This window comes from Mustela nivalis (assembly GCF_964662115.1).
Source record: "Mustela nivalis genome assembly, chromosome: 8".
Lineage (NCBI taxonomy): Eukaryota > Metazoa > Chordata > Mammalia > Carnivora > Mustelidae > Mustela > Mustela nivalis.
Genome location: NC_139027.1, coordinates 129,737,114 through 129,760,066, shown reverse-complemented (window position 1 = coordinate 129,760,066; position 22,953 = coordinate 129,737,114). Strand labels below are relative to the sequence as shown.

The 22,953-nt window shown below is 45.0% G+C and overlaps 1 protein-coding gene across 1 annotated transcript; it reads left to right on the top strand.

The window, feature by feature from the left end:
- The first annotated feature begins 1,048 nt into the window (after positions 1-1,048).
- On the top strand, positions 1,049-3,441 carry LOC309871559 (antileukoproteinase-like). The gene is made up of 4 exons (XM_082744712.1): positions 1,049-1,163; positions 1,830-1,991; positions 2,498-2,647; positions 3,235-3,441. The coding sequence occupies exons 1-3, from the start codon at positions 1,082-1,084 to the stop codon at positions 2,644-2,646; spliced, it is 393 nt and encodes a 130-aa protein (XP_082600838.1). The 5' UTR covers positions 1,049-1,081; the 3' UTR covers position 2,647; positions 3,235-3,441.
- Positions 3,442-22,953: the final 19,512 nt, after the last annotated feature.

The following is a 22,953-nucleotide window of genomic DNA, read 5'->3' as shown; positions in this document are numbered from 1 at the left end:
AGAGTTAAGAGTCTCTTACAGTTTGTCTTTCTCTGTTTTCATCTTATTTTTCCTTCCATTCCCTTATGCTCATCTGTTTTGTTTCTTAAATTCCACGTACAAGTGAAATCATCTGATAATTTGTCTTTCTCTGACTGACTTTTTTCACTTAGCATAAAACCCTCTAGTTCTACCCACATGGTTGCAAATGGTAAGACTTCATTCTTTTTGATGGCCAAGTAATATTCCATTACACACACACACACACACACTCTCTCTCTCTCTCTCTCTCACACACACACACACCCCATCTTCTTTATCCATTCATCTGTCAATGGACATCTGGGCTCTTTCCATTGTTTGGCTATTGTGGACATTGCTGCTATAAACATTGGGGTGCATATGCTTCTTTGAATCACTATATTTGTATCCTTTGAATAAATACCTAATATTACAATTGCTGGGTTGTAGGGTAATTCTATTCCTGAGGAACTTCCATACTGTTTTCCAGAGTGGCTGCATCAGCTTGCATTCCCACCAACAGTGTAGGAGGGTTCCCCTTTCTCGGCATCCTCACCAACATCTGTAGTTTCCTGACTTGTTAATTTTAACCATTCTGACTGGTGTGAGGTGGTATCTCATTGTGGCTTTGATTTGTGTTTCCTGATGCCAACTGATGTTGAGCACTTTTTCATGTGTCTGTTGGCCATTTGGATGTCTTCCTTGGAGAAATGTCTGTTCATATCTTCTGCCCATTTCTTGACTGGATTTTTTGGTTTTTGGGTGCTGACTTTGATAAGTTCTTTATAGATTTTTGGATACTAGCCCATTACTGAGATGGCCCCTTATCAGCCTGGTGACATCTTCCAGGCCAGCCTCTTCCACTTCTTCCCTGGCAGTTACTGTCAAGCCTCCCAGTCTTGCCTGGGACTGGAAAGAGCCGCTGTCTCCCTGATATTAGCATTGCTGGTCTCACCAGCTTCCTGTGTGTGCAATCACAGCTGGGAGGGAACAAGGAAATTCTGTTGGGGCCACACCCATTGGTGGCAAGTATAAATAATGAGGTTTGGCGTTGACCTTCAGGGCCACACCTCCTCTCATCATGCAGTCCAACAGCCTCTTCCCTCTCGTGCTTCTTGTCCTGGGAACCCTGGCACCTGGGCCTGCAGAAGGTGTTGGAACAGGTGAGTTAAAGCCACCCTGGCACAATGTTGGTTGCAGGGCAGAAGTGAGGGCTCCTGGTGGAGGGGGGTGTCTCCTTCTAGAGGCTCTGATCTCTCAGCTTAGTTTCAAGAGACCTCCCTGAGGCTGGGTTCATGTCCATCTGGGCTCCAAGGTCTCTCTGTGGGCTTCCGAGCATTGGGATGTGCTCTTTTACCAGAATCCGGTCAGCCCAAGCCCCACTCCCTCTGGTCCTACTGCTCTCTCTCTCTCCACCCTGTGAATCTGCCGTCGTCTGTCTGTCCTCGTCTCTCTGTTTCCATCCTTCCGTCTCTGTGTCTCTGCCTCTGGCTCTAGCTCTGTCCTGTCCTGTTGGCTCTGTTTACTTTGTTTGTCTCTCTCCATCTCCCTCACTCCCGGACTGTCTCTTTGAATTTGTGGAGCCTTGTTTTCCCTGAGTTAGGAAACCTTGGCTGGGGGCCCTCTGCCCTTTTCCAGGACCTGCCCATGTGTGTGGTTTACTCAAGCCCGTCTACTCTTGATGGAGGTCAGACAGGCATTTCCCTCTGGGTTTTTTGGGCAGTCACCTGGGGGAGGGTCTCCCCTGAGGAGTGGTGCTTTGTTCCAGGAGTCATGATGGCTACTTAGCACCCAGCTCCTTCCTTAACTTGTGGTATTCTCTTCAACAGCGTTGAAAGCTGGAACCTGCCCTTTTATACCATCTTCTCGGTGCCTTTCTGGATATGAGGAACCTGAATGCCAGAGTGACTGGCAGTGTCCAGAGAGGCAGATATGCTGCTCTGATATTTGCGGATTCAGATGCAAAGACCCCATTAACATCTTCAACCCGAGTGAGGAGGGGGAAGGGCTGATGGGGAGGGAGCGAGCCTGAGAATGCAGCATGTTGTGGGGGGGGGGGGGGGACAGGACTGGGTGCTGGCCCTGCCAGGTCTCCTCCTTTCTAGGAATTGTCTAGTCAAGTTTGTCATCTGGCCAGGGAGTCACAGTGACCCAGACAGGAATTTACTCACCAGGTTGGTGAAGCAGCCAGTGTGTCCGGAGGTCAGTTTTTTGGGCAGTAGTTACCTGGCCATTCAGATAAGCAGGCAGATGGCAGCCATCTGTCCAGTCAGGACTAGACAACCGATCACCTGTGTGGAAAGGGTGCCTAATGTGAGAGAAGACCTGGATCCTGCCTTGAGCGGATACAGAGGCCTTGGGAAGGAAGACATGGCCATGGGGATAGAGAAAAGATGATTCTCCCTGGGTGGGCTGGGCTGGGGCTGGGGCTGGGTCCAGAAAGTAGGGGTGGTACAGAAGGCACAAAGTCTTTGACCTGTGACTCTGCTCTTGCCAGTTAGGGTGAAGCCTGGCAGGTGTCCCGTGGTCACTGGCCAGTGTCTGATGCTCAACCCCCCCAACCACTGTGAGACAGACCAGCAGTGTGTGAGTGACTTCAAGTGTTGTAGGGGCATGTGCGGGAAAGTCTGCGTGTCCCCTGTGTAAGGTAAGGAGGGGCCTGGGTCCACCCTTCTCCCACCCACCAGTCCTCTCTGTCCCAAGCCTCTGGCAGCTGTGGCATATGAGCAGGGGGACTCCTGATCCCTTTCCCAAAACAGCCTCTGCCTGGCCCCCTTGTGGTTCAAGGGCACTGTTCCCCAGGCCCCAGGGCCAGGATTTCTGCAGGATCACTCATGGCTTTGGTTTTATTCCAACCTCTCTGGGTGAGGTCCCTGAGCATATGGCTCTTTGAGTCTCAGTTTCCTTACCTATAAAATGGACATAATGAAATTTAAAGTACTTTGTAAAGCACCATGTGCACTAAGTATGTCTTATTAAGATCATCTCCAGCATGTTGTCTTGGGTCAAAACCCGTAGGAGCCATGGGTTTCGAGGATAATCTAGCTCAATGCTCTGAGTTTAGAGTGCTACGGTAAAATTGAGACTTGAACTCAGTCTCCTGATACCAAGACTTTTTCGACTAAACCACTACCTTGCTATTTTCTCTGTGTTGGGGGATTTCTTGGGGGGAAGAATGGGAAGATAATTTGGCTGGTTCCTGTATTGAAGCCCCGACCTGATTTTCTCTCGTAGCCTGATTCCTGCCATTTAGAAGAGTCTCTGGATTCCTATTCTGTGGTCTGGGAATTCTGCTTTCTGCTCCCGGTCTTGGAGAAATGGGGCAGCCCTCCGTGGTCAAGACTTAGTTCTACCACAGTATCTCCACTAGGGAAAGGCTTGACACACAGTAGGCTTTCAGGGAGTGCCTGTTGATTAGTGAATAAATTAATGTGCACATTTCTTTTTGTCCATCTGCTTCTGTGGTTTGCTGGTGCTGTGAATTGGGTGGGAGGTAATGAGGGAATGTGTGGCTATGGCCCCCCTCCTATAGATACAGAGTAGGAGGAAGAGGCTTCGGGGCTGGACAGACATGAATCTCCATCATGAGTCTGAACATACAGACCCTGCATTTTTGGACAAATGACTCTATCTCACACATCTTCATTTCTTAACCCACAAAGTGGCCCCGTGTTTGGAGCACTGGGATATATATATATATACAGTGTGTATGAAATGAGTAGCAATGTTGCTAGGCCACAGCAGGCTTGAAAAGTGGTGGATACTGGCCCTTCCGTGGGGATTTGGAGCTTCTTACTTCTCTTCTCTCTCCCAAGACACGATTTCTTCTGTCTTAAAGTAGGTGTTGAGCTGAACCACATGCACTGATGATCAGTCCTGAAAGAGGACTCCAAACACGTCTGCCCATGGCATCTTGGTATCGGGGGCCCCAGGGAAAGCGCAGTGCAGTCAAGCACTGGGTAAAACAATGCTTTATTCTTTTTTAAGATTTTATGTATTTATTTGACAGACAGAGATCACAAGTAGGCAGAGAAGCAGGCAGAGAGAGAGGAAGGGAAACAGGCTCCCTGCTGAGCAGAGAACCTGATGCGGGGTTCGATCCCAGGACCCTGAGATCATGACCTGAGCTGAAGGCAGACGCTTTAACCCACTGAGCCACCCAGGCACCCCAAAACAATGCTTTATTACATAGAAAAAAACCCAGAAAGATCACCTTCTACCTTGGGCCTCCATTTCCCATGGCCCGCAAGTCTCTCCCAGGAGCTAATGCAGGGCAATTTGCCAACCCCCCACCACAACCACATTCCTCTCAGGCCACAGCAGGGGGTCCCATTCCCACCTCGAGGAGAACAGAGCAAGCAATGGGGTTGCTCAGATGCCACTGGGCACACACATCTGCACAGAATAGAGGAACATACAGAGAAGCTTGAAGGGGGGAAAGATACTCCCACACAGGCCTGTGAGCTCTTCATCTCTTGGTAAGGAAGTATTCCAGGTCCAAGGCCAATCTTAGGCGGCCGAGTGGCGGCGGCGGGGGCGCGGTGCATGCACGCGGCTGCCCTTCCCCACGATGAGGGGATTGCAGGGGTGGGTTGCATGACATGCTGCTGGCCAGTAACCACACGAGGGGGATGCTGGTCTTGAGTCAATGGGGCAGACAGAGTAGTACGAGCCCAGAGCAAGCAGGGAACCGGGCTCCCCGTTTCTCTGCGCTCTTCGGACTCCCAAGGAAGCAGAGAACTCGATTGGATAGTGGCACAGAAAAAGGACAAAACACAACCGCCATTCAGTCCCTTCCTGGAAAATATCACTGATCTAAAGAAAACATTCCACACACTACATTCAACCATGTTCCAAGAGCAGCACCAGGATGGATTAAATTAACCGTGTGAGGGAAGAGGGAAAAGAGGGAGCGCATTTTATTTGTTTGGTGATAGGGTAGCCATCCTCTGAGCTGCCTCCCCGTGACCCTCACCTTTTGGGATCCCCGGCCTTGTGTGGCCCACCCGGCGGTTTTGCACAGTGGGTCTACGGGACCAAGAAGCTACCGCAGAGTGACAGGTAGCTATGTCCTGATGAGATGAGAAGAGTCAAGGATGACACCTTCCACCTGGGGATCCTGGCCTCTCTCGGATCACCTGCTCTGGCAGAACTCAGCTGCCGTGGCAGGAGGACCGTCAGCCGTCTGCAGAGCGGCCCGTCGGGTGAGGAGATTACGGGTCCGCCAACAGCCTGTGAGGAACTGAACCCCACCAACAAACACGGGAAGGACTTTGGAGGCAGAATTCCAGGCCCAGCCTAGTCTTGAAAGGACCTCAGTCCCTGCACACAGCTTGATTATAACCTGGTGACAGACCGCGACGCAGAACCATCCAGGGAAGCTACTACTTGGCTTCCTGACCCTCGAGCTGGGAGATGATGTTCATGATTGTAAGGCGCTAAGTTTGGGGGCAATTTGTATGCAGCCCCTGACACCTGTTACAGCGAGGCCAGCAAAGTCTGCCACTGGCACCCAATAACGGACAGGACGGGAAAAGATCGCTGTAAGGTGAAGTCGTCGTCTCTGAACAAAGCTGACGACACCCTAAGTAAAATGTTAATAGAATTCATGAAGCCTTAATGAGCTTTCATAGAAGGTCTGCCTGAAACTTTTTAAAGATTTAATGTATCTTTTTGAGACAGAGAGAACATGAGCAAGAGAAGGGCAGACAGAGAGGAAGAAGCAGGCTCCCCGCGGAGCAAGGAGCCCTACTCCAGAGGGCTTGATCTCAGGACCCTGGGATCATGATCTGAGCCAAAGGTAGACCCTTAACCGACTGAGCCCCCCAGGTGCTCCCAACACGAATTCTTTATTAAAATTAAGGATATAAACCAAAGGATAGAAATTAATTTAAAAAACAACAACAACAACAACAACAGAAAATCTACCTGAAACTATAGCAAAACCTACATCAAGTTGAATTGTCAGAGATATGATCACTGAAGTCAGAAATAGACTAAGAATCACTGCTTTTTTTTCAAGGGTGTATGAGACAGCGAAATGAGATCAGGGGATAAGGTGCATAAGAGTGGAAAGAAAGATACCAAATTGTCATTATTTGCAGATAGTATCATTTCCTACATAACAAGTGAACACGTTCAATAAAGTTGATGAAGTTAAGTTTCATCAGAGTTGCTGGGTCTACACAATTTTACAGCATTTCTACACATTATTCATAATGAGTCAGAAATAATAGAAGGTAGAGATAATCAGAGAAACAAATCCTACAATACACCCAGGAAGGAACCCTAAAAATTATGCCAGACCTTTGTGGATTAAAGAAGAAATTTGCTGAAGGTCTAAAATAAGAACTGAATAAACAGAGAGACACTGTTTATGTTTGAGAAGACTCAATAAGGCCAAGATTACAGCTCATTAAAAAAACTGTTTATAAATTCAATGTAACCATAATAAAACCCCCAACATGATTTTTCAAAAACAACTTGAAAAAGTGTTCCTCTAATTATTATATTAATAGAAAGTTTGCAGAAGAACCAAGAACACTTTTTAAAAAGTACAATAATAAGAGTTATCCAGATCAGGTATCGAAGTTTTTTTTTTATTATATTAATTATGATAATTAATGGAATATGATGTTGGTACAAAAATAAACAAATAGTCTAATGGAACAGAACAGAATGTCTGAAAGGAAATCTGTGCATTTATGGAAATTTGTCATATAACAAGGAGGATTTTTTTTTTAAAGATTTTATTTATTTGAGACAGAGACAAAGAGCATGAGGGGTGGGGAGGGGCAGAGGGAGAGGGAGAAGCAGACTCGCCTGTCAGCAGGGAGTTCAAAGTGAGGCTTGATCCCCGGCCCCTGAGATCATGACCTGAGCTGAAGTCAGACGCTAAACCAACTGAACCACCCAGATGCCCCAATAAGGAGGAATTTTTATAATCATTAAAGGCAAAACTTAAACTAATACTGAAATTGACTTTTTTTTTAAAGTTCACAGTAACAACTTTTACTGAGTTTAATAGTAATTGTTAACATATGGTTCTCCTAACTCTCTCTTTCTTTCTTTTCTTCCGCCTGCCTGCCTGCTTTCCTTCCTTCCTTTCTCTCTCTCTCTCTCTCCCTCTCTCCCCCCCCCCCCTCTCTTTCTTTTCTTTCATTCCTTTATGATGAGGAATTGGCTTGCGCCATTATGGAGACTAAGTCCCATACTCTTCTGTCTGTGAACTGGAGACTCAGAAAAGTCTGTGGCTTAATACAGTTCCTGTCTCAAGGCTTAAGAACCAGGGAAGCTGATGGCATAAATTCCAATCCACGGACAGGAGAAAATGAGGTAAGATGTTCCAGCTCAAACAATGAAGCAGGAAAAAAGGTGTGGGCTGCTTCTTCCCCCACCTTTTGTTCCATTTAGGCCATCAGTGCTTTGGATGAGGACTCCTCACCCTGGGGAGGGGATTCCACTCGACTGAGAGTCCAAAGACTCAAGTGCTAATCTCATCTGGAAACTTCCTCACAGACACACCCAGAGATAAATGTTTAACGTGGGCATTCTGTGGCCTGTCCGGTTGACACAGAAAGTACCCACTCCAGGCCCAGCCCATGTCAACCTGACAGCCATTTGAATCTCCTTAAACCATATTCACGTTCCAAAGAAAGACAATAACAAGGTCATAATTCTGCCCAAAGTGACAGTTATAATTTTTACAACCCAAACCACACTAACTCTTTCCAAGAGAGGAGGTAAAGTTCTTGAGTAATGTTTGATCTCCTCCTTGATATCCAGTAACTATAATGTAAAATGAACAAACACTATGATATAAAGTCTCTACAGCTTCTGTTGCATGATAAGGCAATAAGAGAGATGGAAGAAAGAACACACGCATGCATGTATTCAGAGCAACATAAGGAGGAAATGTCATAATAATTCCAGGCCTCATTTCTGTAACGGGTCATGTGGTTGTAGCTGATATTTATAATTACCCTCTTCTACCACCCACTGTATATTCCTTTGCCTTCCACGAGCACCTCAACGGACTGTAGTTCTCCATCACCTGATGGGGGACCCAAACCTTCATTCCTGAAGGGCCTGGGCCATTAGCAGCATTGCTTGGATTGGGTTGTTGCACTTTTCTAATGACCTTACTTACACAACAAGGCAATACTAAGAAGTGTCCTAAGTGATCTCTGTATTCCAGAAAAACTCTTCCTTACTTCCCTTGTGGTAGAGTTCTCCAATTTCCCCTTAGAAGTCAAGATCGGTCATCCTGGCCAACACCATAACTCCCTTCTTTGTTGATTTAGAAGCACGAGGAGCCCAAAGTGGCCAGGTGGCAGTCGTAACTTCCAGTTCAATGGAATCATTGTTAGGTCTCCTCTTGGAAACGTTTCTCCCTCTGGAATTAACACTGTGCCAACAGTGTTAATTGCCAACAGTGCACAGAATCATGGGAACAGGAAACAAAAATTTTGCTAATGGGTGACTCGCGGTCATCGTGAGTAGTACCACTCCCATTTCTACTTCTCAATTCCTGAACCCATGCATCCTGGTTAGGGGAGAAGCAACATTATATATTAGGAATTGACTGAGAGCCTATACAGCCTTCTGGGTAACCCTGTCTCAGCCCTGCAAAGTGCTGCCACCTAGCGGACGCTGTAACTGTTCTAGGAAGCCAGCAGCTTCCGGGTGGGACACATGGTAAGACCGGGGAATTCCATGAGCCCATCGTGTCCATGACAACACTTCTTTTGCTATGAAGCGAGGTCCTTGATCAGAAGCAATGTTGTGTGGAGTACCATGATGGTGGAGAAGGCACCCTGTTAGTATGCGGGTGGTAGTTTGCACAGAAGCATCACATGCAGGCCAATCAAATCCATATCCAAAGTACCTATTCCAGTAACAACAAAATCCTGCTCTTCACATGATGAAAGTGGTCCAATGTCATCATCTTGCCACCATGCAATGGATTGATGACACCGGTAAATGGCTCTGAATCGGGGATCAGTGTTGGTCTCTGCGGCTGGCCTTGGTGAGTGGAGTCCCACCTACTGCGTCCGTGCTTAACCTCCATCCCTGCCCTGCGGCCACTTTGTGCATGAGCCCACAGGGCTATGGCAGGGGTAACTCAGCAAAGAAACTGATTAATATCCACAGGACAGATCATGCTATTCGCTTGATGTGACAATCCTCCTGCTGAGGTCACCGTCTGGTGAGCATTCACATAGGACACAAATATCTTCACTTTTTTTTTTTTTTTTTTTTTGCCCATTCAGAGAGGTCTATCCATATATCCCTTCTCCAGGTTTCTTTGTCACCGATGTTCTAATCCTCACGTTCCTTCCAACTCCATATTCCCTTTCATAGTGAATTTTCTGAATTCCAAGTCGCCTGCTCTCAGAGACTCTAGCAGCTGTCAGAAGAGGTGGCTACCTGATCATCGAGGTTTCTGCTCAGCCAAATGATCAGCTCTTTCAGGACATCTGTAGCCAGAAGACTGTGATGTTCCCCCCTGCCTCTGTGGGGCAAGTCTCCCACCTGGGCTAGTCCTCCACGGGGATGGTGGTAGGAGATCCACAGTGGATCTGGGGAGTAGTAAGTGAAGCGACCGCCCAGATGCCACAAGGTTTGGACCCCAAGCAGGTGTTATCAGATGCTTAAAAGCAGAGGTAAAACAAATGAAAGTGCACAGCAAATGGTCAGCAGGAAGCATGAATCTTCCATCTTCTCATCATCGGCTCGGACTGTTGGCAGCTGAAAGTTACATGGGTCTGACCTCACAAGAAGGACTTGTCCAGAGATGTCCCTTACATCTGTTGGACGTAGGTACTGACAAACATTAGAAAGTTACATGCTACCAAGGTTTGGTGAGAACGTGGGACAGTAGAGATGGCTATGCTGCACATAGATCGTGCAGCCATTTTGGAAATAGCCTGGCTATCCGCAGTCAAACTAATTTTAGTCAGTCACTCAGATTTTTGTGAATGGAAGTCATTTGGGATACGTTCTCTGATGAAAACACAATTGTATAGAAATAAACAACAAAAAGATAGCCAGAAGGCTATCTTGGAAATTTTAAAAATGCACTCAACAGGGGCGCCTGGGTGGCTCAGTGGGTTGAGTCTCTGCCTTTGGCTCAGGTCGTATTCCCAGGGTCCTGGGATCGAGTCCATCATTGGGCTCTCTGCTCAGCAGGGAGCCTGCTTCCTCCTCTCTCTCTGCCTGCCTCTCTGCCTACTTGTGATCTCTCTCTCTGTGTCAAATAAATAAATTTAAAAATCTTTTAAAAAAATGCAGTCAACACAACCTGTGGGTCAAAGAAGAAATGAAAATGAAATTGAGAAAATATTTTGAACTAAATGATGATGATGAAACTTGGTATCAAGGCCAGTGGGATGCACCTAAGCAGAAATTAAATGGAAATGGATCATCTTACATGCATAGATTAGTAAAGAAGAAAAGGTAAAATTCAGATAGCAAAGCAGCCATCTCAAGCATTTCCAAAAATAACAACAGAAGATACCATAAAACATAAGGTAAGAAATGATGAAGAGCAGAAAACAATGAAATAAAGAACAAGGAAGATCAATTGAGAGAGAATCTGAGCCAGAAGTTGGTTCTCTATTTTTTTTTAAGATTTTATTTATTTGAGAGAGAGAGAGAGAGCATGTGCGAGAGAGAGAGGAAGAGAGAGAGAGAGAAAAAGTCCTAGTGGGTGGAGGGGCAGAGAGAGAGACAGACGCCTCCGGTCACAGGGCTAGCCATGGTGTTCCAAGCAGGGTTTGATCCCCAGAGCCTGAGTCATGACCTGAGCCAAAGTCAGATGCTTAACTGACTGAGCCACCCAGGCACCCCAGAAGTTGGTTCTTTAAAAAGGTTCTCATAATAAATTAACCTCTTGCAATACCGGTTGAATAAATAATAGAAAAGGTCAGTAATCAGGGGTGCCTGGGTGGCTCAGTGGGTTAAAGCCTCTGCTTTCAGCTCAGGTCATGGTCTCAGGGTCCTGGGATCAAGCCCCGCATCGAGCTCTCTGCTCAGCATGGAGCCTTCTTCCTCCTCTCTCTCTGCCTGCCTCTTTGCCTACTTGTGATCTCTATCTGTCAAATAAATACATAAAATCTTAAAAAAAAAAAAGAAAAGGTAAGTAATCATTATCAGAAATAAAAAGTGGAGATCACTACAGATACCAGAGATGGCACATAAGGCAAATGAATAGTGTCATGTCGATAATTTAAAAATTGAGATGAAATGGAAAAATTCCTAGTACTTCACACAACCAGCCCAAGATGGGCAAGGGCAAACCCATGTCCTCATAAAGGCAGGTTCTTTGCAATTAGGGGACCAGGTACTAAGGGACAGCACAGCTTCTCAGCAAAGGAGAAGATGGAGCTATCGTACGATTGAACGGAAGGTAAGGATTGGGCAAAATTCAAGTGAATAAGGGATTTCTTAGCACATTTCACATTTATCTTAACTTAGTCATTTCCAAGGAAACAAGAAATCCATTATCTGAAGCTCAGTACCCAGACTGGATTGGAAATCAAGGCTGCCTCTCTAATGTCAAAGTAACTTAGATCCCTCAGGTAAGAAAGGGATGTTTTACTCTTACAGAAACAATTTCAGGTATAGTTTCCGATAGTCTGTGGTTTTTAGAACACATGTTTTCCTGGGGACTAAGAAAACGATTGTCTTTATTTTTTTTTTTTAAGATTTTTATTTATTTAGTTGACAGAGAGAGAGAGATCACAAGTAGGCAGAGAGGCAGGCAGAGAGAGAGGGAAGCGGGCTCCCTGCTGAGCAGAGAGCCGGATGCGGGTCTCGATTCCAGGACTCTGAGATCACGACCTGAGCCGAAGGCAGAGAGAGGCTCAACCCACTGAGCTACCCAGGTGCCCAGAAACGATTGTCTTAAAAAAAAAAAAAAAAGAAAGAAAACGATTTTCTTTTATGTTAATAAAAACAAATAAATACATTTTTAAAAAGTGTAAAAAAAAAAAAAAAGAAAACGATGTTCAAAGAGTGGGTCCTTCATGGCACATGGTAGCTACAGAATGTCATAGGGAGAAACAGCCTTTGTTAACTCTGCAGCGAGATTTCTCTCTGTCGCTGTTTCCAGCCTGATGAATGGCTAAGCAGATTTTTACTTCTGAGTTACTTTTACTTTCTCATTAGAAAAACTCAACTTACCCAAACAAACACAACACAAAAGAGGAACATGAATATTACCATAGATATTAACGACATTAAATTTGTGATAAAGAAAAATTTGGACCCAGCTGTGCTGGCAAGTTTCACCAAGTATTAAAGGAAGAAATAATGTCAATTCTTACAAAAACTTACGGAAAAGTCAAAGGAAAAGCTACACTTCTCAACTCATTTAATGAGGCTAGCGTGACCTTAATACCAACATGCAGCAAGAACATTATGAAACGGAAAGTCCAGGCCACTTCCACTCATGAACACGGAAAAAAAAGATCTTAAGACATTAGCAAACAGAATGAAACAATCTACAAAAAACGATAATGATCAAGCTGTGTTTATCCAAGAGATAGAAGGTGGTTTTTGCATTAGAAAAGCAATCACTATAAATTTTCACTCTAACATAATAGAGGAGGAAATCATGCGATCATCTCAATAGTTGCAGGAAATGCCCTTAATAAAAATGCAGTGGCCCAGTCGCCAAACTGTGGAAAGAGCCAAGATGCCCTTCAACAGACAAATGGATAAAGAAGATATGGTCCATATACACAATGGAGTATTGTGCCTCCATCAGAAAGGATGAATACCCAACTTTTGTATCAACATGGACAAGACTGGAGGAGATTATGCTGAGTGAAATAAATCAAGCAGAGAGAGTCAATTATCATCTGGTTTCACTTACTTGTGGAGCATAACACAGAGGACATTAAGAGAAGGAAAGGAAAAGTGAATTGGGGGAAATCGGAGGGGGAGATGAACCATGAGAGACTGTGGACTCTGAGAAACAAACTGAGGGTTTTGGAGGGGAGGGCAGTGGGGGATTAGGTGAGCCTGGTGGTGGGTATTAAGGAGGGCATGGACTGCATGGAGCACTGGGTGTGGTGCATAAACAATGAATCTTGGAACACTGAAAAAATAATAAAATAATTCAGTGGCCATCCAACTCAAAACTCTTAGCAAACCAGAGGTGCCTGGGTGGCTCAGTCGGTTAAATGTCCCACTCTTGGTTTCCACTCAGGTCACAACCTTATGGGTGGTAGGATCTAGCAAGCCCCAGATCAGCCTCTGCTCATCAGGGAGTCAGTTTGAAGATTCTCTTTCCTTCTGCCCCTCCCCCCACTAGCATTCTCCCTCCCTCTCTCTCTCAAAGGTAAATAAATCAATCTAAAAGGAAAAAAAAAAAACCTCTTAACAAACCAGGAACAGATGGAAACTTAAGCTGATAAAAGGTATCTGTTAGAAACCTGACAGCCATCATACTTAAAGGCAAAATGTTGAAGAGTTGGTTTTCTTTTTTTTGAAAGCAAGAACACAACAGTTTCCTGTTATCACCAATTCTTTCAACACTGTGTCCCAAGTTCAACCAGTACATTAGGACAAGTAAACAAAACTAGAGTTATAAGAACTGGGAAGGAAAAAGAAATAAAGCTGTCATATCCAAAATGATAATGAAAAAAACCCCAAAATACCTATAGACAAATTATTAAAATTAACTGGGAAATTTATTAAGGTCCCTGAGTACAAAATCAGTATTTTTAAAAAATCAAGTATTGAAAAAATTCCTTATATTTCTATATTCCAGCAAGAAAAAATTGAAGATGAAACTTCTTACAGTAACAGAAAAAAACTCAAATGAATAGAGAATAAAACTAAGAAGTTCATGATCTTTATGTAGAAAATTAAAGAAGATCTAAGTAGAAAGAGAGCTATACTATATTCATAGATTGGAAACTCTAATAATGTAAAGTTGTACTTTCTCCCCACATTTATTTGTAGAGTCAATGCAATCCCAATCCAAATCCCAACAGTTTGTTTACTTGTTTGCGTGCCAGTGTACACATCTTGCAGAAGCTGTTTTAAAAATTCATTTGAGGGGGCACCTGGGTGCCTCAGTGGGTTAAAGCCTTTGCCTTAGGTTCAGTTCATGATCCCAGGGTCCTGGCATCGAGCCCCGTATCAAGCTTTCTGCTCATCAGGGAGCCTGCTTCCCCCTTTCTCTCCCTGCCTGCCTCACTGCCTACTTGTGATCTCTCTCTCTGTCAAATAAATAAGTAAAAGCTTTTTTAAAAGTTCACTTGGAAAAGCCAAGGGACAAGAATAGCAAAGATATATCCTTGAAGAAGAATATAAGAATAAGGCAGAAATACTTACTCTACAAGCTATTAAGATTTTTATTAAGTTAGAGTAAGTAAAATATTGTGATATTGGCCATGATTGGACTCAGACCAATGGTATATTAGCATCCAGTGAGAAGATGGAAAGAACACAGTGATGTAAACAGGACACACTGAATGTGACTATTATTAATAGTTACAGGGAATTAACTAAAAGGGAAAGAAAGAGTAGGCTAAAGAAAACCCTAGAGCTAAGGAAGGGTAGTCAAGGAAGGAACACATTTTCGGGAGAGTGACTCCTCTCCAAGGTTAGGATTCAGACTCACTGGAGAGGGTGTGGTTGGCAGACAGGTTGGCTGGGTTGTTTCAGACCAGAGCTGGTGCACAGTCCTGGGCAGACCCTTGCTGGCGAGCTGGAGAAATGCTTTGAGAAGCTGCCTGATGGGGGTAAACTTAGACTAAACTGGGAAGAGGTAACCAGCAAGTCACCAGGAAGCAAGCTCAGGCACCTGCAGGACTCATGCTTAGGAAGTCTGCAGGGTTATCCTAGGAAGTCTTTTAGCAGCTTCTTGTGTGGGGTTCCACTGAATGCACCTGCTGGAGGAACTCCAGGGCAGTGCTGTAACAGCACTCCAAGGGGTCTGAAGGGTTTACTTGCTTCAAGTTTATCACGCGTCTGCTGCTTCAGCTAAATCCCTCGGTCTGTAGCAAAACTAATTTTCCTTGAGATTTGCAGACCACTGGCCTTGAGGAGTGAAGGACCAGACTTTCCCAGAAGATAAGGCCTGACCATACTCAAAAGCGGCTGCCGCCAATGCCAGCAAGTCTATTCAAGGTCACATCAACATAGGACAATCCTCTGGGCACCTGCTTTTCCTCCCTTTCCACATCTTGCCCTCTACAACCCTCCGGCTTCCCCTGGATAGGGAATATGGTCTTTGAGATGTTAGTCCACCATCTACCCAGGTTGCCAGCTTCCTGAATAAAGCCACCTTTCCTTTCTCACTATCACTCATCTCTCAAGTATTGATTTTTGAGTCGCAGGCAGCTGAACCTGAGTTCAGAATCGGTTCTCTGTCCAGTAACACCACACACACACACACACACACACACACACACCAGGCAGCAGTGTAGAAGCAAGAAAAAGGAAAACACATCTGTAGCAGAAGAGAAGAGCTTTCTTCCTCCAATGCCTGTCCTGTACCCGATACTGACAAAGATGAACCGTGCACCAGCTGACAAGGGAGATACGTTCTCATATTCCAAGCCAACAATAAAGGATGGATTTGCAACTGAGAGTCAATACGTTGGAAAACAGCAAAAACAGAATAGGATAAACAGCCCCCAAATAGTGCCCTATATATATGCAGGAAGTCGATTTATGTCACAGGTTATTTTGCAAACCAGTAGGGGGAAAGAGAGACTTTTCAATAAATGCCACTGGGACAAATATCCATATTCCGTATTTAAATTTTTATTTATTTTTTTAAGTAGGCTCCACACCCAGAATGGAACCCAACTCAGGGCTTGAACTCATGACCCTGAGATCAAGACCTGAGCTGAGATCAAGAGTCAGATGCTTAGCTGATGGAGCCACCAGGTGCCCCGTATCTGTATTTTTGAAAAAAAGAAAAAGAAGAGAAACCTGATCACTAATCCTCATCTTGTGCAAAATCAGTTCTAACTGGTTGTAGACTTAATATAAAAAGCAAAACCATAAAGATTTTAGAATGTAACAGAGGATAATAGTCTCATGACTTCAGTCTAGAGAAAGATTTTTTTAAATTTCAAGTTTCTACTTAAATTCTAGGTAATTAACATATACGGTAAAATTGGCTTCAGGTGTAGAATTTGGTGATGCATTACTTCCAGGTAATACCCAGTTCTAATTACAGCAAGTCACCCATCCAGCCCATCCCACACCCACCACCCTCCATCAACCCTCAGTTTGTTCTCTGTCATTGAGAGTCTTTAAGGGTTTGCTTCCCTCCCTCTCTCTTTTTCCCCCTTCCCCTGTTCCTCTGTTTTGTTTCCTAAATTCCACATGGGAGTGACATCATACGGTATTTATCTTTCTCCGACTTATTTTGCTTAGCACAATACATTCTAGTTCCATCCACATTGTGCAAATGGCAAGATTTCATTCTTTTGATGGCTGAGTAACATTTCATTGTATATATACACCACCTCTTCCTTATCCATTCATCAGCCAATGGACATTTGGGCTCTCTCCATAGTTTGGTTATTGTTGATAATGCTGCCATACACATCAGGGTGTATGTGTCCCTTCAAATCTGTATTTTTGTATCCTTTGGATAAATACCTAGCAATGCAATTGCTGGGAGATAGGGTAGTTCTATTTTTAAATTTTTGAGGAATCTCCACTCTGTTTTCCAGAGTAACTGCACCGGTTTGCATTTCCACCAACAGTGTAAGAAGGTTCCCCTTTAGAAAAAGATTATTTAAAGAGGACAGAAAAATACTACTTATAGAAAAGATAAGTTTAACTACAATAAATTAAAATTTCTGTTTGATAAAAGATACTGTAAAAAAACAAAAAGGCAAACCACAGGTTGGGGAAGATATCTGCAAGCAGAATATATAGAAAGAATTCCTATAAATAAATGTCAAGAATGATTGGTCTAGTAAAAAGATCTACCAAATACACGAATGGCCTCCTCACGCACAAAAATGAAACGCAAACGTCCAATAAACATCCTGGAAGCCTACAGCCTTATTTACTGCTCAGGGAAATGCAAATTAGAACCAAAAATGAGATACTACTATGTATCCACCAAATCGGCCAACACTGAATTGTTTGGTAACACTGAGTTGTTTTTTACAAGGATGAGGAACAACAGGAAGACCCATCCACTGTTGGTGAGAGACTGAGCTGGGGCAATTCCTTGGAAAGCAACTGGTTGTGATCTCATATATTTGAGAAAGCTCATCATTTCCGATGCAACAAACCCCAATAAAAATGCATTTACATGTGAGCAAGAGACAGGTATGGAAATACTCATAATAGCGTCATCCAAAATAGCCCAAATCTGCAAACAACCCGGTTGTCCATCAGTATGTTCTAGAATGTTGGAAAAAGTGTAGTGTATTCCTGCAATTGGTTGTAAGTGTAAATGGACAGTACACAGCTACGCTCAACAACCTGAATGAACTTCACAGCATAATGATGAGTGAAAGCATACAACTGCCTTGAAAACATTTACATAAAGTTAAACGTAGAACTAAAAGCAAACAAGTGATTACCCCAGAAATCAGCTTACTGGTTCACTTTGCCTGAGAAAGGGAGCTATGGCTGGGAACATGTTTCTAAGTCACAGCAAACTTATTTTTCATCTTGATCTGAGTGGTGTTTACATGGGATTTGCTTTATAACCATTCATTATATTTGCACATTTTATGATTTAGGCACTTTTCTCCCTGGGCCGTATTTTACAACAGGTTAGTTAAATATACCTAGGTGTTATGAGTATATCGGCAAATTATATACCAGGTCTGTACATTGGAAGTATAGGAAATAAGAAGCTACTCAGTGAAAAAACTGGTGGGAAAAATATGGTAAAATCTTAGAAGCAGGCAGACACACCCCCTCGAAGAGAACACATTCTCTCAAGAGCCTGAATGTGTTCTGCCGCGTGAGAAGTTGTTTCAGGGTCATAAAAAGGAGCTGATCTGGAGCTGGCTTCTTCGTTAGACAAACTCATTTTAGGGGAACTCACCGGCTGGGGCTACAAGGTCAACTGAGAGAAGGGGCGCAGGTTCCAAAAGTGGGGACCGGCGCTTTCTCCTTTTAGGTCCTCAGTTTCCCTGTGAATACACTGCAGAGACTGGATTAAATGATCCCTGGGCTCTCAACTGAATGAAACACAAAGGTGCAGAGTGTCTGAGTTGGGGGTGAGAGAAAGGAAGTAAGAAATGAGTAAGGAGGGGCGCCTGGGTGGCTCAGTGGGTTAAAGCCTCTGCCTTTGCTCAGGTCATGATCCCAGGGTCTTGGGATTGAGCCCTGCATCGGGCTCTCTGCTCAGCTTGGAGCCTGCTTCCTCCTCTCTCTCTGCCTGTCTCTCTGCCTATTTGTGATCTCTGTCTGTCAAATAAATAAATAAAATCTTTTTTAAAAAAAGAAATAGATAAGGGATGGTGATGGGTCTCACCCTGGTGCAGAGGTGGACAGACCAGGGCTCAGGAAAGGGCAAGGTCCTGCCCACATGTTCACAGGACATCACGAGTGGGATAGAACCAGAGCCACAGTGCCAAGTGCCCCTTCTGACACTGCCAGCCTTTCTGACTTGGGGGCAGCTGGTCAGCTTGTTGCTGTTTCAGGCATGGTACTGAGGAAGGGAAGGCTGCCAGGTCCCAAAGAGGTTGGATCTGGCATTTCAGGAGGAATCCAAGCCCCACTTGTGGGAATAGCACCTACTTCAGGGAGAGAATGTCCCGATTGTCCTGTCTTTCTCTGTCCCACCCCACGCTGGCACTACTGAACACTGACCATCGCTTTATCTGTTCCTTCCTCTCTTGGCAAGGACCAGTGGGATTTCAGTACAGTCCCAATGAGCTCACAGAGCATAGCTTTTCTTGGGTTCTAGGTAGGTGCTAACAGATTGTTTCCATCAAGCGTGGATCCCTGCCCTGGGAAGTCCGAACCCTGTTTCCTAGTGCATTTCTGAGACATTTTAAATTAGTGCCCATATGGGGGTTTTTATTTATGTCTATGTGTGTGTTTCTCTGTGCCTGTTGTGTCTTTGTTCTATACCTGCTTGCCACCTACGCGGTGGTCCCCAGGCTGGTAGCTTTGGGATACCTGAGAGCTTGAGACATATGGCAGCTTGGGCCCCGTCCATGACCCACTGCCTCCAAATCTGCATTTAAGGTTCTTGTGCACATTAGTATTTAACAGCCTATCATGCCCGTTTGTAGATGCTCAGGAGAGCACGTACTTAATGTAGGCAAGAAGGTCTGTACCAAGAAAATGGGTTCATTTGTATTATAGTTCAGGAGTTTTATAGGCACGCTTGTGTGTCTCTGTATGTAAATGTGATATGTCTTTTGTTCAAAGGTGGGCAAAATTTCTGAGGGCTGACTGTCTCCAAGCACCCCCATAAGCGCCTAACACGATTAATTATATCCTCTGCCTCATTTGATTTTCATAAAGACTTTGCAGGGAACGGACAGAGAGAATGATTTGTGTTGACAGCCTTAAAAATATCTAAACCCTTTGACCCAGTACATTCCACTTCTAGACATCGGTCCTAGCAGAAAAATCTGAAATAAAGACAAAAATGATCCACGTACAAAGATTGACATAGGTATGTAATCTACAATAGAAATCAAGGACTGGGAACAAAGTGTTTGCCCTGTGGAGTTACAGAAATGATGACATAGCCTTGAAATGAGCAACAATGTGGCCATTGGCTGAGTTCAGCTGAACCATACTTTTCCTGTCCATCCAAGTGTGTGCTGTTCAAACGTTCATAGAGCAGATGGACATGACCTCTGCTGTCATGAAGATGAAGACATTTATGAAGTTTGTATAACACTGGGAGACTGGGTTATAATGTAAACAAAAAAAAAATCTAAAATTGTATATCAAGGACACTTGGGTGGCTCAGCTCATTAAGTATCCAGTTCTTGGTTTTGGCTCAAGTCATGATCTCAGGGTCATGAGATCAAGCCCTGCTTGGACTCATGGACTGGGTGTGGAGCCTGCTTGAGAGTCTCTGTCTCTCTCCTCTCTCTCTCTCTCTGCCCCTCTCTCCTCTAAAAAATTAAAGAAATATTTGAAATTGTATACTGGGTTTAATCGCAATCAAGGAAAAATGCACTTGAATCAGAAAGAACAAGGCACACCCTCCCCCCCAGACTGGGATGCATGAGAGGTCCCATCGCTCCACATCCTCACCAGCACTTGCTGTGCTCAGTGTCCCAGATTTCAGCCACGCTAACAGGTGTCTAGAGTATCCCATTTTTACTTGCATTCCCCTGACGCCATAGGATGTGGAGGATCTTTTCTTGTGCTTCTTTGCCATCTGTATATGGTCTTTGGTGACATGTCTGTTCAGGTCTTTGGCATATTTTTTAATTGAGTTGTTTTCTTGTTGATTTTAAAGAGTTCTTTGCATGTTTTGGGTAAATGTCTTTATTGGGTGGTCTTTTTTACTCTCTTCTTTAGGTCAGATGCTCCAGGAAGTGAGTCCGAGTCAGCGATTTATGTGCAAGAGGTTTCCTGGGGAGTATTCGGAGAGGAACAGCAGCGAGAGGTACAAAAGGCTGGTTGTGTAGGAGAAGCGGACGTGGGACACAGTTACAACAAAGCCTCGGTCGATTCCACCAGGACCTCGGGAGTGGCAGGGCCCCTTCAAAAGGTGTCCCTCATCGAACTGGGGAGTTTGGCCTTTGTGCCCCAACATCCACCAGTCAGTGGATACAGGTTCCCCAGGTTGCCCGGGAAGGGGGTGTACCCTCAGACATAGCACCTCCCTCTGGTCAGGGAAATTCCCAGGGAGGGACTCGGCTGTGAGCGTCAGCCGCCAAGGCTCTCAGCGCCCGAAGGCCTGGGTGCCTCAGTCCTGTGGGAGGAACTGGACAGCACACCACAGCAACCACTATAGCATCTGAAAAACATAAACCTGAAAATAAAGAAAAAGAATGCAGGGCTTTGAGTCCCACCACTGACTTGCTATAAGGATCTTGGGCACATTGTCTCCTTGGACCTCAGTTTCTCCATCTGTACCCTAAGAAGTTGTTACTAGACAGATGGTCTCTGACTTTCTAGTTGTGGCTGACTGGGACACTCCTGAGTCGCAATCAGCAGACAAGCAGGTGCTCTGGAAGGTGGTCGCAGCCACCAGAGAAGATGAAGCTAAGCCAAGGCCAAGAGATGGAGGGAGTTCATGGACTTCAGGGAGTTCCTAGAACAGGATGAGGTTTTCCTTCCAGGGCTTTCCTTCAAAAGTAACCTGTGAGTCATTAGTTTGTAAAACAGCAGAATAAAGTGGGACACTGGAAGTTGGCTGATCCATCCTTTCATTACACAAATGAGAGGTCATGCCCAGTGTCACTGCTGAGTCAACAGTCGAGCTGGGGACAACCACTGTTCCTGAAGCCCGGCCAGGTGGTTTCCCAATGCTCCTGCTGCCTGTACCTCGAGAGACTGAGTCAGCTAACTTCCACAAAGGGAGATCTATTTGAAAAGAATCAGGATGAGAGAGTATTTTCTCCATCCTTTTCCTAAGAATGGAAAAAACCAAGGGACAGGCAAGAAGTGACTTGGGTACAGAGCTGTCAGTCAATGTAGGTCAAGTTCAAAATGTATCCAGAGTCGGGGAGGGCCAGATGCTCTCTTAACACAATAAGGTCAGAATGAATAGACCCCATGTAATAAGATCAGATTCATAAAATCCCTGAAAGACTTGCAGGGAAAGATTAATCTTGTGGTCCAGATATTTGAGCTCAGATAAGCTGGTTAAGAGTAAGCTTGAGCCAGAGTGGAAGACTGCCACCTTTTCCCTTTAACCACCACCCAAAAGATTGCTTTCTCCCTCCCCTCTTCCAGACCATCACTGCTCCACCACACAGAATCCACAGACACTGAAATTTGAGTCCCCCACAGCCCCACCAAAAGCCAGAAGTGCAGATAATGTACTGATACATGGTATTCCTGTAGTGAAGGGCTGGCACATTCCAGGAAAAGGGGATATAGAGGTACAGGGAAAGGAGTTGCATAAGGAAGGGAAAAGATTCAAAGAGAAGGGGGAGAGCTGGGAAGAAAGGAACATCTGGGGAATCCTCCAGAGTTCTGGGATGATCTGCGGGGATACCCAAAAGGCCTGGCACCCAGAGCAGGGGCAGGGACATCACTGTGCAGTCTAAGAGAGCAGGGAGGGGAGAACCAGCCTCTCCTCCAGCAGCTCTGGCGGAGCTACAGATGGAAATGCCTGGGTGAGAAGGTCTAACCCTGATCAGGGTCTCTTGCTTATAAAATAGCATCAGGGAACTTTTTTTTCATCTACAACTGACCATCTGGCCAAAGAGAGGAAAGCTGAGGTTTCAGATTCTTCTCACTTCATTTCCCACCCCCAACCCCACCCAGAGATGGACTAGAAACACGTTCATAGGGGATCCATGATGAAATGAGGCATCATGAAGAACCCAAAGGCAAGAAATGGAGCAAGGCCATCAAGTGGGCTGACATTGGACTCCAAACAGTGGTCAGGAACTGTACCATTCATGTCACACACGATTTCCAAATCTCAGTGCCTTAACTCAGTACACATGGGCTGTTTTGTTTATGGCATAGTCCCCAGCAAGTGCAGAGGGTGGCTGGGACCCACCCAGAAATTCAGAACCCCAGGCTCCTTCCTCCAGGTCCTGATGTCCTCTCCATGGCACACGCAGATGCGGAGGGAGTTTTATAGGCTAGATCCAGAATGGAACACATCACTCCCACTCCCATTTCACTGACCAGAGCGTACAACCAACTACACTCAGTTGAAAAGGGAGGTGAACAACTCAGCCTAGCCATGTGCCCAGGGAAAAGCGGACACTACGGGTACTGGTGATCAGGGAAAAGCAGACACCACGGGTACTGGTGATTGCTAAGGTTAGTTATCTTTAACGCCATCTG